The 17369-nt window shown below is 39.4% G+C and overlaps 1 protein-coding gene across 1 annotated transcript in view; it reads right to left on the bottom strand.

The window, feature by feature from the left end:
• The window catches only part of SAMD13 (sterile alpha motif domain containing 13), a 54074-nt gene extending 37030 nt beyond the window's left edge, over positions 1 to 17044 (bottom strand). The window contains exons 1-2 of the mRNA XM_055139880.1: positions 17036 to 17044; positions 12044 to 12075 (exon numbers count right to left, since the gene is read on the bottom strand). Coding sequence (XP_054995855.1) covers positions 12044 to 12075; positions 17036 to 17044 — 41 coding nt within the window. The remainder of the gene's footprint in view (positions 1 to 12043; positions 12076 to 17035) is intronic.
• Between the last annotated feature and the right edge of the window lie 325 nt (positions 17045 to 17369).

The following is a 17369-nucleotide window of genomic DNA, read 5'->3' as shown; positions in this document are numbered from 1 at the left end:
ATAGTAAATATTGCCTTTGACTTAAAATCACCACCATATTAGCCCTTATCAAGAGATCCAAGAGACTTAGGCTGTCTTTTGAAGCTCTGAAACCAGGCTTTGGCTTCTGTCTGGCACTGGAAATCTTAGATGGAACCTTCTTTCAGGAAAGGTCTTTTTTGTTCTCATGGAAGAGCAGTTATTTAATGTGGTGATTTTTTATCAATTATCTTAACTAGATCTTTTGGATTATTTTCTGCGGCCTCCAAATCAATACTTGCTTCACATTGCATTAATATGAAATGAAAATGGCATTTCTCTTTAAATGTCATGAACCAATCTCTGCTGTTTCAAATATTTCTTCTTCCATTTCCTCTCTTCTCATCCTTTACAAAATTGAAGAGAGTTATGTCCTTGCTTTGTTTTAGGTCTTGGTTAGATGGAATGTTGTGACTGATTTGATTTTCCATACAAACCAATTCTTTCTCCACATCAACAATGAGGGACTGTTTTACTCTTCAGGTGCACACTGGAATAGTGCTCTCTTCAACTTTTACTTTGCATTGATAACTTGGTTAGCTGGAAGAAAAGATCTAGCTTTTAGCCTATACGAGCTTTTTAACATGCTTCCCTGAATCATTTTTTAGCTTTTGATTTAAAGTGAAAGCCATGCAACTCTACTGTTCACTTTGCACACTTAGAGACTAATATAGGGTTTTAACTGGCTTAATTTCAAAAAGTTTGTGCTCCAGGGAATCTAAGGTCGAAGGAAGGGAGACGGGAGCAGCAAATTGGTGGTGGTCTAGAACACACGTGATCTTTATTGATCATGTTTGCTTTCTTATGTGGTATGGTTTGTGGTGCCTCAAAACCTGTAATGACTCCATCAAAGATTACTATAAAAGATGTAATAATAATAATCATTGTCAAACATAAAATACAAATTAAACTCATGCTACTGGGAAAATGATGCTGGTCAACACAGGGTTGCCACAACCTTCAACATTCAAAAGCTCAGTATCTAGGAATATTAATAAAGCAAAACAGAAAAAGTGAGTTTTATTTATAGAAGATTGATCAGACTGGAAGCAATATAGAAAAGTGGTATATGGATAAGAGATAGAGGAGGATAAAAATGCTGATAGGATAGAGAGTCGAAGGTTATGGTTAGACTAGAAGCAACATGACTAGTTGTATCAAGAACATAAAAAACAAGAACAAAGAGGATTTTAGAAGTCAGATAGACATGTAATCCTGGTATTGTCACTTCCAAGCAAGCCTCATGAGCTTAAGAAAATAATTTAATCTCTCCAGTCCATTTTTGTTTCACCTTTAAAATTTAAAATAGTTCCTAAATTATGATGTGACTATGCAGATTAACAGAGACGAAAAACACTCAATGTAGTACCTGTTGTATAATAGTTAGGTATAATGTTAAATAAGTGCTTATGTATGCTTATGTATGAGAAGCACTATAATCAATGTTATATATAATATACAGCATTGCATTCTATTTTGTTCCTCATAAATACTATTATCAATTATACAAACTTCTTTTGTTGAGTTGTCAAAGGATAAATTAATGTAGAAAACTGTGAGGAATTTGACAACATGCTATGTTACAGGTAATCATAGTTTGCTTTCCAAAGGAAGCAGATCGGAGACATTTCAGAGGGATTGGACAGGGCAGTCGGTCCAGTGAAGTGAATAGTGAGGAATGAAGGTCAGACAGTTGCATTTCTAGATTAAGTGGACAATGTTCCTAGTCACATCAATAGGTGTCACTTGTACAATATAACTTGTTTGAAGAAAGATGACTAATTTGGTTTTGGACTTGGGTAACTGTGACTTTTTGTGTATAAATGACTAAGTGACAATCGGCAAGTCTGTGTTGGATGCAGCACTGTAGCACTGTCATCCAGTTGTTCATCAATTTGCTCCAGCGGGCACCAGTAATGTTTCCATTGTGAAACTTGCTACTGTTTTTGCCATATCGGATACGCCACGGGTAGCTTGCCAGACTCTGCCGTGTGGGTTACTCTCTGCAGCTTGCCAGGCTCTCCAAGAGGGATGGAGGAATCAAACCCAGGTTGGCCACATGCAAGGCAAATGCCCTACCTGCTGTGCTATCGCTCCAACCTGCATTGGATATCATATGCAAATAGTTGGAGAGTCAATTGGGTAGGAAAGTTTGCTGAGGAGTGTGTGATGAGGAGACAGGAAAAGTAGGAAAGATGGAAGGCAAGCCGAGCCGAAGGGAGTTTGACTACAATATTAGACAAGAATTAGGAGAATTAAGAGGATAAAGAGAAAAAATACAGGAACATAGTGATCTGAGAAGTCAAGGAGGAAAGAATTGACAGGGAGCTTTTAACTAAGCCAAGATTCACAAAGGATAATCTATGATAACAGCCAATATACCACTGGACTTAAAGATTAAGAATACTGGGCTGGAACTTCCTCCAGAGGTTATTCTAAAAACTTATCAGAATGATTGGGCTTGTCAAAATACTTGTAAATGGGGAACTACAGGAATGCACTTGGTCAGACATCTTGCAGTGCCCAAGACAATCCTGCAGATTGTTTTTCTTAACCATTTAAGAAAAAATGGTTAACCAGGTTTTAGATAGGTGATTTTTAAAAGTGGAATAGCTTTAAGATACATTGACTTTTTTCTAGAATGCAGTAATCAGTTAGTTACTGGGCTTCCATTTCATGACAAGTCCACAGAAGCATGCAAACACCTGCAAGTTCATCTGGCTACTTCTACTTTAGGAATGGCTCAACAGTTTCCATATGGAGCCACACATTGACTTGTTCCTTTATATTATATTTAAGGCACAGCTTTGACTTATTTTTAATTAGATTCAACAGTATCTTATGACTTTTTTTCATAACGATAAAAGGTCATTATTCCATATGCATTGTTAACATTGGCAAATGTTTGACAAAGCCGATTATTGTTTTTTTTTTCACTCAACATATATCTTTTACATGCTTACTGTGTTCTAAGTATCATTGTAATATTGGATGTACATCACTGAGTGAATAAAAAATGTTTATCGCCCATTTAATGTGTATGTGGGAGAGGCAGATGATAAGTAATAAACTAAATTGGACAGTTGGCATATTAGAAAGTGATCAGTGCTATGAAAAAATGCAGGATAAAGAAGACTGGGAATTAAAACTCACCAAAATTAAATAGCAGCTGTCACCGAATTTTGATATGGCCAGGAATAATTTAAATGATTGTTCTTGTAACTCTATCAAAATAGCAAAGAAAGATAGAAGCCAGAGAGCTAAGAAGCTATCAGTAAATCAGGCATGACCTAGTAGTGGCTTGCATCAGAGTGATACAATGAAGTAATGTGGGAGAAGAGTGATAAATTCTTGAGAGCGCAGGGGAAATTTTAAGATTGGGTAGAGTTGGAAATGGGGACAAATTAGTGGATGTTCAGGGTATTGTGGTAAAGAGACTTCAGGCAGGACCTGGGGTATGGAACTCCGAATGGTGTCTATCATAAACAAGGGGAAAAGAGACACTAAAATCAATGCCAACAGAGTCAAAAAATAAAGTATGATAAAAGTGGAGAGCAGGGATGCATGTATGTGTTTCTGGTTTCTGTAGGTGGGAGTGAAGACGTCTGAGAATCAGGTGAGGTCTTGATTCACGTTGATGGGACGTGGAAAGTCAGGGAAGGAAGCATTGTTCAGGGAAGAAAACTCAGTCTGGAAGCATCGCTCTTTCATGACTCTTCCCAGGAGAGGAGCTGGTGTGATGTGCTTGGGATGTGTAGTGTTTTCTGCCCTTGACCTTTCTTACAGAGTTAGTTTTTTGACAGAGTTGAAGAGTTATGGGTGTATTTGTAGTCACAGGCCCATAAACAATATTGATTCAATAAAATATATGTCTAGAGGAAGTTGGTTTCTTATTATGAAAATTGAGGATACCATAGAGAATTTGACAAAGGACCTCAGAAAAAGTTAAAGTCAAGGAATTCTGTTACTGGAAACAGGAGATAATTTAGTTTGTAGATGAAGAAATCATTGGAAAGAGGTACATGGAACTTTAGAACAGAGAGTAGAATTGATAGATTAACATGCTGGAGAAGATGGAACTACTTCTAATTTATTCTTGGAAGGAAATAAAACAGTTCTTATAAGGAAGGAAGTGCACTGGAATGATTCAGGAAAACTCTAAGGAGATAAGAAAATGGAATATTTTAAAATAATATGTTTTTAATGGGCTGGAGCAACAGTGCAGCAGGTAGGGCGTTCTTCTTGCATGCTGCCAACCTGGGTTCGATTCCTCCACCCCTCTCAGAGAGCCTGGCAAGCTACCAAGAGTATCTCGCCTGCGCAGCATAGCCTGGCAAGCTACCGGTGGCATATTCGATATGCCAAGAACAGTAACAAGAAGTCTCACAATGGAGACGTTACTGGTGTCCGCTCGAGCAAATCGATGACAATGGGATGATAGTGACTGTGTTGTTGTTTTCTTTTTTTAATTTTTAAAATTTTATTGAATCACCGTGAGATAGTAACAAGCTTTTATGTTTGGGTTACAATCTCACAATGATTAAACACCCATCCCTCCACCAGTGCACATTCCCCACCACCAATATCCTGGGTATACCCCCCTTACCCACCTTCCCCCTGCCTCTAAGGCAGACAATATTCCCCATACTCTCTCTCTACCTTTGGGCATTATGGCTTGCAACACAGACACTGAGAGGTCATCAGGTTTGGTCCATTATCTACTTTCAGCACACATCTCCCATCCCGACTGATTCCTCCAGCCATCATTTTCCTAGTGATCCCTTCTCTATTCCATCTGCCTTCTCCCCTCTGCTCATGAAGCAGTCTTCCAGCTATGGGGCAGTCCCCCTGGCCCTTGTATCTACTGTCCTTGGGTGTCAGCCTCATGTGATGCTACCCTACACTCCACAAATGAGTGCAGTTCTGACTCTGCATTTAGGAATCACTTCTGGCGGTACTCAGGGAGACCATGGGAGGATGCCGTGAATTGACCAGGTCGGCTGCATGCAAGTCGAATGCCCTACCCACTGTACTATTGCTCTAGTCCCCAGATCTTTTTCTTAATAGGTGACTGAAACCAAACTGTGTATCTCATGGTGGTTCAAAAAAATTTTTTTTACGTAAAATAAAAATAGAGGTAAAAAAGACAGTACAGTGGGTCAGGTCATAGTTGACCCAGTTTTGATCCCTGGCACCCATATGGTCCTCTGAGCCCATCAGGAGTGATCCCTGAGCTCAGAGCCAGGAGTAAGCACTAAACTCAACAAGGTGTGACCCAGGAAATCAGAATAAAACAAAGTTGCTCAGACTGGAGAGACAGTACAATAGATTAAATGCTTGCTTTGCCTGTCGCTAATCCAGGTTCAATCCCTGTCACCACACATGGTCCTCTGAGCACCACCAGGAGTGATCCCTAAGTATAGAGCCAGGAGGAAGCCCTGAGCTCCACTGGGTGTAGCCAAAACCAAACAAATTAATGAAAATTTATACTCTCTCTTGAAAAATTTCTCCGTCACCTCCCTTTTAGGGGGACTATCAGGACTATCAAGACATCATATATTCCTGGTCGTGCCACCCGCATACTTGACTGTGCTCCCTGGGAGTCACACACTTTGGTTATTGTGTTTGCACAGATGTTAGCCAGACTTTAGTTGACATGCTCACATGCATTCTGTAGCTGTGCTCATCACAGCTCACCTGGCTGTGTGCTGGAATTTGACATTGTTGTGGTACCAGGAGTTTCAGACAACATAGTTTCCAGCACTCATGTGGCCAGTACCAGCACTTCATAAATCTAGAGGCCTCAAGCTTGCAAGGCAGGTGCTTTTAAGTACTGAACCTTCTCTGAGGACACCCTCCCTTTTTTTAAGTTATTAAAATCAATATGCTTAATCTTATCTGTAATATATGTTTTTATTTTGAGTCGTCACCATTTCTTTGTTTTTCTCTTTTGCTTCATTCTCTGTATGTTCTTTTCACTACTACTACTACTACTACTACTACTACTACTACTACTTCTTCTTCTTCTTCTTCTTCTTCTTCTTATTATTATTATTATTATTATTATTATTATTATTATTTTGCTTTTTGGGTGACAGCCGGCGATGCACAGAGGTTACTCCTGGCTCTGCACTTAGGAATTACTCCTGGCAGTGCTCAGGGGGCCATATGGAATGCTGGGAATCGAACCCAGGTTGGCCACATGCAAGGCAAATGCCCTACCTGTTGTGCTATCTCTCCAGCCCTACTTATTTTTTTAAAAATCTTCCTTTCTGTGATATTGCCGTGTAACAAATTATCCCCCAATTTTAAAATAATCTACATTTTTTTCTTGTGCCTTCTGTGGGTCAGGGATCCTGGTATATCCTCTTTTTTAGGACTTAATAGGGCTGTGGTCAAGGTATTGGGTCAGGTATTACTCTGTTTTCAGCTCAAGGCTTGACTGAGGGAGGATCTGCTTTCAGTTCATCCTCAGATTTGCTTCATGGGAAGCTGAGGGTCTGCTTCTCTCCGAGAGTTCAGGTACGTTAAATATGTCAGTTTTTTTTTCTTCTGAAAGAAGATGTGTAAAAAGAGCCAACGATAAAATGTCAGCATCACAAAAAAGTTTTTATAGCTTAATTTTAGCAGTGAAATCTATTGTTGTGCCACATTCTCTTTATTAAAGGTAATTTATCATGACCAGACTGCACATCAAGGCATGAATACAGGAGTTGGGGGCCACTGGAAGCCAAGGCTACCTAATACTCTTTGGCAACTTAGAAGTTGTACATTTATATGTCTCAATTTATTTTTTATTTATTTAATATTTTTTGCTTTTTTTGGGGTCACACCTGGCAATGCACAGGGGTCACTCCTGGCTCTGCACTTAGGAATTACCCCTGGCGGTGCTCAGGGGACCATATGGGATGCTGGAATTGAACCTGGGTTGGCCGCATGCCAGGCAAACCCCCACCCGCTGTGTTATCGCTCCAGTCCCTATATTCCTCAATTTACCTTAGAAAAGATGTTGAAAGATAATAAAATTATCTATTTACACCAACAACTTTCTTCCCATCTTTATCTCACTGTGGAGGGTTAATGTGATTCTTATTCCAGTTTGTATCACCAAAATGTCATTCTTTATAGTATATAGATTTTCTTTTATTTTTATGGCTTAAAATACCAACCATTTCAACATTATTTTATGTACAAAGATAGTAAGTTGTTCGGCCAAACATTTTGTTCCTTGTGACTTTTTTATTCATGACTTCATTATTCTTACTCATCTTTTCACTGTGTTGATCATTTTCCTGGTAATCTTCCAGAAGTGCATACTTGTTGTTTTGAAAGAGTGTACATATTTGGGAATTTTCCTGCCTTTATTGTCTATGAAAGATAGGCCTTGTATAAAAATCTACTCCTTCAATGTTCGTTTATCACTGCTCCATCTTGTTTTAGTAGCTAACAATGTAATATGCTCTTTTACCTCTACCTAAAAGACTACAGAATTTTTTTAAAACTCAAAGTTCTATAAAAATACTCCCATGAAATGTTCTTGGAATGTGGACAGTTCGTTCAAAGTGTAACTTTAAGATCTTTATTTAAGAAAATTATTCTATTATGTATATATATATGTTTTCAGTTCTCTTTATTCATTCACATCTTTAAAGACTGTAGCTATTAATATGTTGGCTGTTCATTGTCTATTGCCCATATCTTTCATCTTCTCTTTGATCACTTTTATCGTTGTCATTTGCCACTAATTCTATGTGATTAACTTGCTTTCATGCCAAAATTTCTTTCTTTAAAGGTACACTCCTTGGCGCTTTCTATTTGATTTTCTGTAATTTTATTAATCTCTTTTTCTTTGCTTTTCTAAATATCCTTTTTCCTTTTATTTTTTTTTACTGTTGCATAGTTCCCTGCTATTTCCTTTCTTTCTAACATTTGAAGAAAAAAGAGTGAGATCTGGTTGATTTGCTCAGAAATAAATGAAATGGTTTTCTTGTCTTTCTTTCCCCACATACAGTTTAAATCAGCCACATAAAATTCAAACTAAAGTATTGGATGTTGGGTGGGTGAGGGAAAGTTTTCTCCATACCTAGTGGTATTCAGGGCTTACTCTCAGCACCTATGCTCAGCGATCACTCCTAGCAATGCTCAGGGGACCATATATGGTACAAGAGATTGAACTGGAGTTGGCTGCATTTTAGTCTTAACCCCTGGAATATTAGTATGGCCCAATTACCTACATTTTTTTGTTTGTTTTCAGGCCACACCCATCAGTGCTCAGGGGTTGCTCCTGGCTCTACACTTAGGAATCAATCCTGGCAGGACTCAGGGGACTATATGGAGTTGTAAGATAAGCACCCTGCCCACTTTATTATGTCTCCAACCACAATTGCCTACATTTTTAATCACTGTCACTGTCACTGTCATCCCGTTGTCATTGATTTGCTGGAGTGGGCACCAGTAATGTCTGCATTATGAGACTTGTTGTTAGTGTTTTTGGCATATCGAATACGCCACGGGTAGCTTACCAGGTGCTGCCATGAGGGCAAGATACTCTCGGGCTCTCCAAGAGGGGCAGAGGAATTGAACCCAGGTCAGCTGTGTGCAAGGTAAAAGCCCTACCCACTGTGCTATCACTCCAGCCCACATTTTTAATAATGACCTGTAATAATATAATAAGCAATTAAAATCATTTAAAATTATTTGCAATAAAAATAAAATGTTAGCAGAAGAGAAGAAATTAAAAGAAGATTTGTCGCTGGAGCATCCTACAAAATTATTAACATGAAATTGTGGTTGGATTTTTAAGCTTCCTGGCAACCAAAGCAAGAAAAACATATAACTAGATCTAGGATTCTCATTGATTCAAACAAAAGATCTACCCATTATTCAGGGTTACTTTTGGTAAAAACTCTGAAAAAAAGAATCAGGGTTCTTAAATGAATTTGATATGTACATACCATAGTTGTATTCACTTAAAGTATTGCTCAATGAATGCTGTAAACCTGGTATTGAAAAACAGTCCAATGACATTCCTGTGGCTCTAAGTATGCTGCAAGTGTATTTGGAAGATTAAACCGTCTCTTCAGAAGAATAAATAGTGTTACAGGCTGAATTATTCTCCCCTCTTCTAAACTATGTTGAAGTCCTCATCTCCAGTATGCAGTCTTATTTGGAAAAAGAGTCACTGCAGATATAATTAGTTTAGATGAGGTCATCCGGGAGTAGAGCGAGGGTCCTAATGCTACATCACCCGGATTCTTTTAAGAAGAGAAACACAGAAAGAAGGAAACAGTTAAAGATACAGACACACCCAGCGGGAAGAGGGAGTAGATACTGGAATTGTGCTGCTACAATACCTTTGGCTATAAGAAGAATCAAGAAATGCCCTAGGGGGTCTAAATGTGTAGAGAGAGATTGCTTCTTGAAGATGACTTGATTTCAGGCTCCTGGCCCCCAGACTATGAATGAACACATTTGCTTTAAGGCACCCACTTTGTGGTACTTGGTTTTATATCCTTTGGAAATTAATAGAACTAGATTTCATTCCACTCAACAATTTACACAAATGTTAGTTCTCAAGACTAACATTTAGTAAGTGTTCAACAGTAGTTTGATAAGGGCCTCAAGTAGGTTCTATGAGCTGGTACTGAGGATGGCTCCATATGCTTTCAAGAAAAACCTTCAAAGATTAGGAAGGTAAACTTTCCTTGTGAACATTGCCACTTCTGAGATTTTAGGCCTAGAATGCTTACCATCATGCCAAGTGTATATTTGAAACAGATCTGGGTTTTTGTTGTTGTTTTGACAGTGGGAATATGTTTTTCATATGAAATAAATGAGCATGTCTGAAATGATTAGTCTAGAAAACTTGCAAAACAGATCATGCCTGTCCCTTACTATAAGAATTGAACTAATATATGATTATATGTCATAAATAAATGATAAAATGCAGTATAAGTTTAGTATAGTTGATATACAAAAGGATTTATAGCAATGAATAGATTTATAGCCATTTATAGCAGTGAATAGACAGCAGATGGCAGATTATTTGTTGAAAATGCCCTTAATTATTGTAAACTTATCACTGAAATTCAGGGTTCCTGCCTTTGCAATATCTATAGTGGAAGATACGTATGTATGTATGTATGTATGTATCTATGTATCTGTACACAGATAGATATTTATATGTGTTTAAAAATTGTTTCCCTTTTTAAATTTTTTCCCAAGATATTTTTTTCAATTAAAAAATTTTTTTAAAATTTTTATTAGTGAATCACCATGAGGTACAATTACAAACTTATGAACTTTCATGTTTGCATTTCATTTACATCCCTCCACTAGTGCCCATTCTCTTCCACCAATGTTCCCGGTATCCCTCCCACCACCCAAGATTTTTTTTTATTCCCAAAAAAGATGGGATTGAGAAGTAAAGTTTTCTGTCTTATCTGTAAACTTTCTCTTCAGAAGAAGAGAAAGAAAACTAAATATCAAGGTTACAGTAAACATTGTTATTTTTAATAAATGAAGTATTATCTACATAGAAAGGTAAAAACTTTTGGGATATTATTAAATGCATGATAAAATTTGATTAATAATCATAATATAATCATCAAAGAGAAGAAAATTTACTTTAAAATATGTTATTTGAAAAAAAATACCATGTACCAATAAATAGATATCACCATATATGTTCAAGAATTTTATGAAAAGATCATAGAACATAATTTGAAACTATTAGAGATTTTCTAAGTAAGCAGAAAAGGTTTATGAAGGATATTTATTACTGTAAATACTTCAATTCTACCACACCTGTTGTGGGCAGTCAGTCATAGTAGTAATAAAAATCTCAACAGGGTTCTGAAGGGAATTAAGCTGGGTCCAAAATGTATGAAAATATAAAAGGTGAAGAATAAGAAATTATAAAAGGAGAACAAAGAATAGAGATTTGACTGGTCAAATGGCAAGATGTACTACAAAGGTGTGTAACTGAAAACTGTGCTATTGGCGTAGTGGGAAAGAAATAGACTTACTAACTACAGCAGAAAGCCCAGAATAGACCTAAGCATGCTAGTGGACTTACTATATAATGGAAGTGGCAGTGCAAGTAGGTATAATTGGCTTTGGGAAAATTGGTTATCCATATGGGGTGGGGGTGGGGGAATGTACTGTAATTACATCTTTGCCTCTCACCATGTCAAAATATATCTATTTCTGGTGGGTTAATGACCCGAGAAATTGCAAAAGAAAAAACTTTTTAAAAATTTTTGCAAGAAATATAGATGATTCTTTCAGAAAACAAATAAGGTAAGAAATAATTTTCCAAATATTAAAAAGATAATTCTGGATTGGGAAGGTAATTCAGAGAGCCGGAGTGCATGATCAACATGTGGAAAGGTCAGGTTCAATCCCCAGGACTGCACCGTTCACCTTTCCTTCTCGGAATTGTTCAGACTGACCACGACACATCATAGCAGTAGACCGTGAGCACCACCAGGTGTAGGCCCAAGCCAAACCAAACCAAACCAATTTCGGTTTATAAAGCAAACTTTTGAAAGAATTTGAGCACAATTAAAATGAGAAAGCTTCATCCATCAAAATAAAGTATAAATGAGGGTTTTAAAAAAATGCCTAGTACACTAAACTGGCTAGAAAAATTCATAAATAGAAGAATAAAAAACAAGCTTCAAGAAAAAAAGAAACCTAGCAGCCATGTAGGAAAAAAAATTCCTAGAGGAACAAGCTCAGATGGTCAATAAACATTAAAATATTCCATCTCAATACTAGGAAATTGAAATCCAAACCCTAAGATACAATTTTACACCCACCAGGTTGGGATAATTTTAGAAGTCTGAGCTGGCTGTGTTGGTAAGGTTGGGAAAATCAACTCTTTTGTTCTGCTCGAGTGAGTGTGGTTTGGGAAAATAAATTTATATTATCAAGTAAAGTTTAAGATCTATATACTTTGTCATGCAACAATTTCACACAGACCTGTGATGAACAGAATAGTACACTTGCCTCCACCACATACCTGCCAAATACCCACGTCCTAATTTCTAAAACCTGTAAATGTAAAAAAATGTAAATATGTTAGATTACATAGCTAAGGAGCATTGAGAAGACAGGCTCTGCAGCCTGTATCACTACACAACTTGTGATCTCTATTTCTCTCTCTCTCTCTCTCTCTCTCTCTCTCTCTCTCTCCTCTCACCATCTTTTCTAAATAAAAATTACTTCAAAATATTCCATAAATGAGGAGGTTGTCCTAGCTAAAGGACCTTAGAAATGAACGAGCAGAAGCTGGAGAGAGAACATACAAGGATAAGGTGATTGTTTTGCACCTGGTTCACTATTATTTGATTCTTGGTACTGCTTTTGATTTTCCTGAACCCTGCTAGGAATTATCCCTGAGCCCCACCAGGTGTGGCTCCTAACTTACCCCTCAACTCTGTAGTAAAAAAGTGAAAGACGGAGGCAGAAGATCTAGGCAGAACACCATAAGAAATATTTGACCTACTGTTTCAGAATGGAATGTAGAAGAAAGCAATGAACCAAGAAATATGACCGGTCTCTGGAAACTGAAGAAGGAAAGAAGAGACTCTTAAAATTCCAGAAAAAACACTGCCCTGCCAATATCTTTATTTTTATTTATTTTTCATTTTTTGCTTTTTGGGTCACACCCGGCGATGCACAGGGGTTACTCCTGGCTTTGCACTCAGGAATTACTCCTGGCAGTGCTCAGGGGACCATATGGGATGCTGGGAATTGAACCTGGGTCAGTAGCATGCAAGGCAAATGCCCTACCTGCTGTGCTATTGCTCCAGTCCCAGCAATACCTTTATTTTAAGTCAGTAATACCATTTTAGGCTTCTGGCCTTCAGAACTGTGAGCTAATAAATGCATGTTATTTTACACCACTGAACAAACTACATTTGAGGTAATTTGTTATAATAGCAAGAGGAAGTTAAGACAATACTCTAGGGAAACTCTTGCATAATGACAACAAGAGTCAGATGTAAGGCTATTTATAGAAGCATTGTTCAGAGTCACTGACTCTGGAAATAATTCAAGTCATCAGTGGGGAGAGTAGATCTATTGACAATAGGCGGAGAATGGTACTGCAACAGTGAAGCACCAGAGACATGAAGAAAGCGGAGGCTCCTGGATGAACATGTCCTGTCCTTGAATGGAAAAGCTAGTGGGAGATACATACATTGTAATCTCATGTATGTAAAGTTCAAAAACTTAAAAGTACCGGCTGCTGCTGAAAGTTAGTGGTGATGCGTACAATATAGATAGCAGTGAGGGAATGATGCACAACTTAGTGCCCCTGTTACCTCTGCTTGTACAAATTAGTTGGGAGCACTGTATTGGCTGTTTGAGCTGCATAGCAATATACAGTACTTATGAGGTTTCACCATTATTTCTCACAATACTGGAGACTGGAAGACCAGGATCAAAGAGCTAGCAGATGTTCTGTCTTGGAAGTGCTCATTCTCGTTCCTGACCAGCTTTCTTTTTGCTATATCCTCACGTGGTAGACAGGACCAGAGTCTTTTGGGCCCCTTTGAAGGGTCCTGATCCCATTCAAGAATTCTCCACCCTTCCCATCCAATGATCTCCCAAAGTTCTTGATTCAAACACCATCATATTGGAGGTTAGGATTCAATTTGGGAGACACAAAAAGTTTTATGGAAACACTAACAGAACTTCAGAGGCACTTACAGTGTTTCGGAATGGTGATTTCACTGGGTTTATTTAATAATATTTTTGTAACATTGTTATAAAAATATCTTTAATAATAATAATTCAAAATTGCTTTTGTATTAATATCTTCTGCTACTTTATAAGCACTGGACATTTAACATTTACAGAAATCGGAGCGAAAAGAAAACTAAAAGTGGCCAGAAAATAGCTTTGCAATACTGTTACTGAAAGGATATCATTCTATGTCACTTTACCTCCTTTTAGCACTCAGTTTTTGTCCAGAGTGATCATTCCCAATTATTATTGTTGTGGTGATCCCTTCGCTGTCCTAATTGTACTTCCCCTCCCGGTTGTGGCAAGCATCCTTCCATGGGCTAGTCCTCTTCACCCTTGTTCCTAATGTCTTTGGGTACTATCCACATACTCTGGGTTTCTTTTTTACAGTGCTCTTATTTTTTAAATAATTATATATATTTCATGTCTCTTCTTAAGGTTGAAGTTTTTTTTTATTTTTGTTGTTGTTGTTGTTTTTGCTTTTTGTGATGCTCAGTGTTACTCCTAGCTCTGCACTCAGGAATTACTCCTGGCAGTGCTTGGGGGACCATATGGGATGCTGGAAACTGAATCCAGGTTGGCTGCGTGCAAGGCAAACGTCCTATCTGTTGTACTATTGCTCCAGCCCCTCTTAATGTTAAATATTAGTACCTTAGTCTAGCTCAGGATATTCTTCTGGCTCTGGCCCCTTCCCATCTCTTTGTATCTGTACCTTCCTTTCCCTGACACCTTCTTCCAGAGTCAAGCACCATGGTATTTACATCTCCATGCCTTAGGACATGGCTGCTTTCTCTGACCGGAAACTCTCAGCCTGCTATCTTCATCAAATTCATTTGTATTTTTGCTTTGAAATTCTGTAACTTTACTTTATATCATCCCCCTGATATTGATTTAGAACTGCTTCTCAACCTTTTTCTGACCAGGCCCCCTTCCAACCTTCTTTCTTCCCTGTCTTATTGGTTAGCCCTCTGATACTATGCTGTAAACCACCCCCCCCCCCCCCACCGCCACCACCTGTGGAGAGCCTCCACGGGACCGTGCTTTGCAACAATAGTTGCACTGTGCTTGTAAATTGCACCTTTCTTGGTAAACAACACCTGTGTGCTTCGAAAACCATTCCTAATAAGGAAACAGGATGTCTTGCCACGCCCATAAGCTGTAACTAACCTATCAGATGCAGACACGTGGGCGAAAACAAGCAGCGAGAGGTATATAAGGAGGGAAGCTGCCTAGCTAGGGGCCCCCTGGTTCCTTTTCCTTAGTTCGTCCTTAGTCCATGCTTCGTTCGTCCTTTTTTCTGTTTGCATGAGAAGGTTTCTTAATAAATAGCTGGAAGAAGAATCTCCGGGTTGCGTGTTCTCTTACAGCTGGCGTCCCTGGGTGGGCACGAACTATCAACTAAAGGTAAGAATAAGCGTTCGGTGCGCCCCACTTTAGAAGGTGAGCGGGAGATCAGGATTTTTTTGTGTGTGCTGCGGTTTAGAATCCTAGCAGCAATCCCCCACTAAGATGGGACAGATTCTGGGCCTTCCCAAGATCTTTCGTATTTTCTCGAGCCAGACTGAACAGGGCAAGTCATTTGTGGATTTCGTTCAGTCTCTCTCCCGCAGAATAGGAAACCCGGAACTCTACGTTTCCAGAGACCAACTCCGGTCCTGCCTTAAAGTAGTTTATGAGGTTAACCCATGGTTCCCAGATGAAGGAACTCTAGAAAGCAGGATTTGGAGACAAGTTAGGAAAAATGTCTATAAGGTATCTAAGAAAGGGACTGAGATCCCCGTGGAATTCTGGACTACATGGGAGATTGTTAATTCTATTCTCCTATTTTTGAATAGTGCAATTGATGTGGAGAACATTAGGAATAATACGGCCTCAGGTCCTCCCACACCTAAGCCTCGAAAAGGTTGTCATAGTCTGAATGTTTCTCAGACTGATGAATATAGCTCCACGTCCAGTGCATCAGATGAAAGTGATGCAGATTATGAGTCTGCTACGGCCTTCTCATATTCTGAGTCCGAGAGTGACTCAACCAATCGGCCTCCAGGCCGCTTGGGACGTGCTCCCAATCGCCCAGTCAAGGCAAAGAGGCAGTGGCCTCCATCTTTCCGCAGGTTAAGGATGGATTCTCTCAGTCGTTTCAAACAGGCCTGTGTCTCATATGGGCCCACATCTCCGTACTGTAGAGAATATCTTACAGACTGGAGTAAAAAGGCCCACTGGGCACCTCAAGATTTTCACATGGTTGCTAAAACGTGCTTAAGCTCTTCTCAGTATTTGCAGTGGAGAATGTGGCTCAGCAAGGAGGCCAAGGCAGAGTTTGAAGGCCTAGGCCATGCTGAACGAAACTTTTCAGGGATTAAATTGACTCATAAGATGTTAATTGGTGAAGGAAAATGGCGCCATCCTGAAAGGCAAGTCACCTTGCCTCGTGCTGTTCTTGCTCATGTCCGTGGCGTAGCCCTGCGTGCGTGGGAGAAGGTTGATGCAGATGCGGAATTTAAAGAAAGCTTTACAAAGATTGTCCAGAGAGCCTCAGAACCTTATGCAGACTTCGTAGGAAGATTAATGGAAGCCATAGAAACGCAGGTTGAGGGTAAGGAGACTCATGAGCTGTTAACTAAACAATTGGCCTTTGAAAATGCTAATGAGGATTGCCAGGCCATTCTGCGCCCTCTTAAGGAGAAGGAAGACATAATGGGGTACTTGGACGCATGCAGGAATGTTGGTTCTGCTAGACATAAAATGCAGGCTAGGACTGTTGAGACCGGTACAGTACAGAGACAAGCTCAGAAAAGATGTTTTAATTGTGGAAAACCAGGCCACTTTCGTAGAGATTGCTATGCGCCCCCAAGCTGTGCTACTAGAGCACGTCCTGGGCCCTGTCCCAGGTGTAAGAAGGGAAACCACTGGGCCAAAGATTGTCCCTTTAATTTTCATGCAGCTGTTGACTCCAATTCGGGAAACTTGTCAGGGGGCCAGCCCCAGGCCCAGCGAAATCCGGGGATGTTTCCGTTTGCAGTCTCTCTCCCCAAGGTGGAGTCTCAGAACTCCAGTCAGCTGAGCTCCGATCAATAGACTCACTACAACCAGTGACGGCAGGAAGCGCAGCCTTGAATATTTCCTGCCCTGATATGATTACTATAGCCCCTGCCCAGTGTCCCTACAAATTAAATTCGGGTATAAAGGGACCAATTCCACAAGGCACTATAGGCCTACTCTTGGGAAACAACAGTTTTATTATTAAGGGAATTATTGTTCATACCATGGTCATTGATCCTGACCATACTGGTGAAATAACAATTGTTATCACGGTGCCTACTGTTTGGACATTTGATAAGGGACAACCCATAGCTCTGCTCCTTTTGCTACCTTTGGTTGTGCCAGGTCTATCCACTCGCCCTAGTGGGGGAGATTTTGACAGCACAAATCCTATAATTGCTTGTGTTGCCCATCTGAAGAAAGACAACCGCCCACTTTTAACTATTGAGATTCATGGGAAGAAATTTATAGGAATGATTGACTCAGGAGCTGACGCCTCTGTCATTTCTTCCCAACATTGGCCCAGGAACTGGGCCGTGCAGGCAGTACCTTATGGT

The sequence above is a fragment of the Sorex araneus genome, chromosome 5 (assembly GCF_027595985.1).
Source record: "Sorex araneus isolate mSorAra2 chromosome 5, mSorAra2.pri, whole genome shotgun sequence".
NCBI classification, from domain to species: Eukaryota; Metazoa; Chordata; class Mammalia; order Eulipotyphla; family Soricidae; genus Sorex; species Sorex araneus.
The sequence above is the reverse complement of the archived record's forward strand: the minus strand, read 5'-3'. Positions and strand labels throughout refer to the sequence as shown.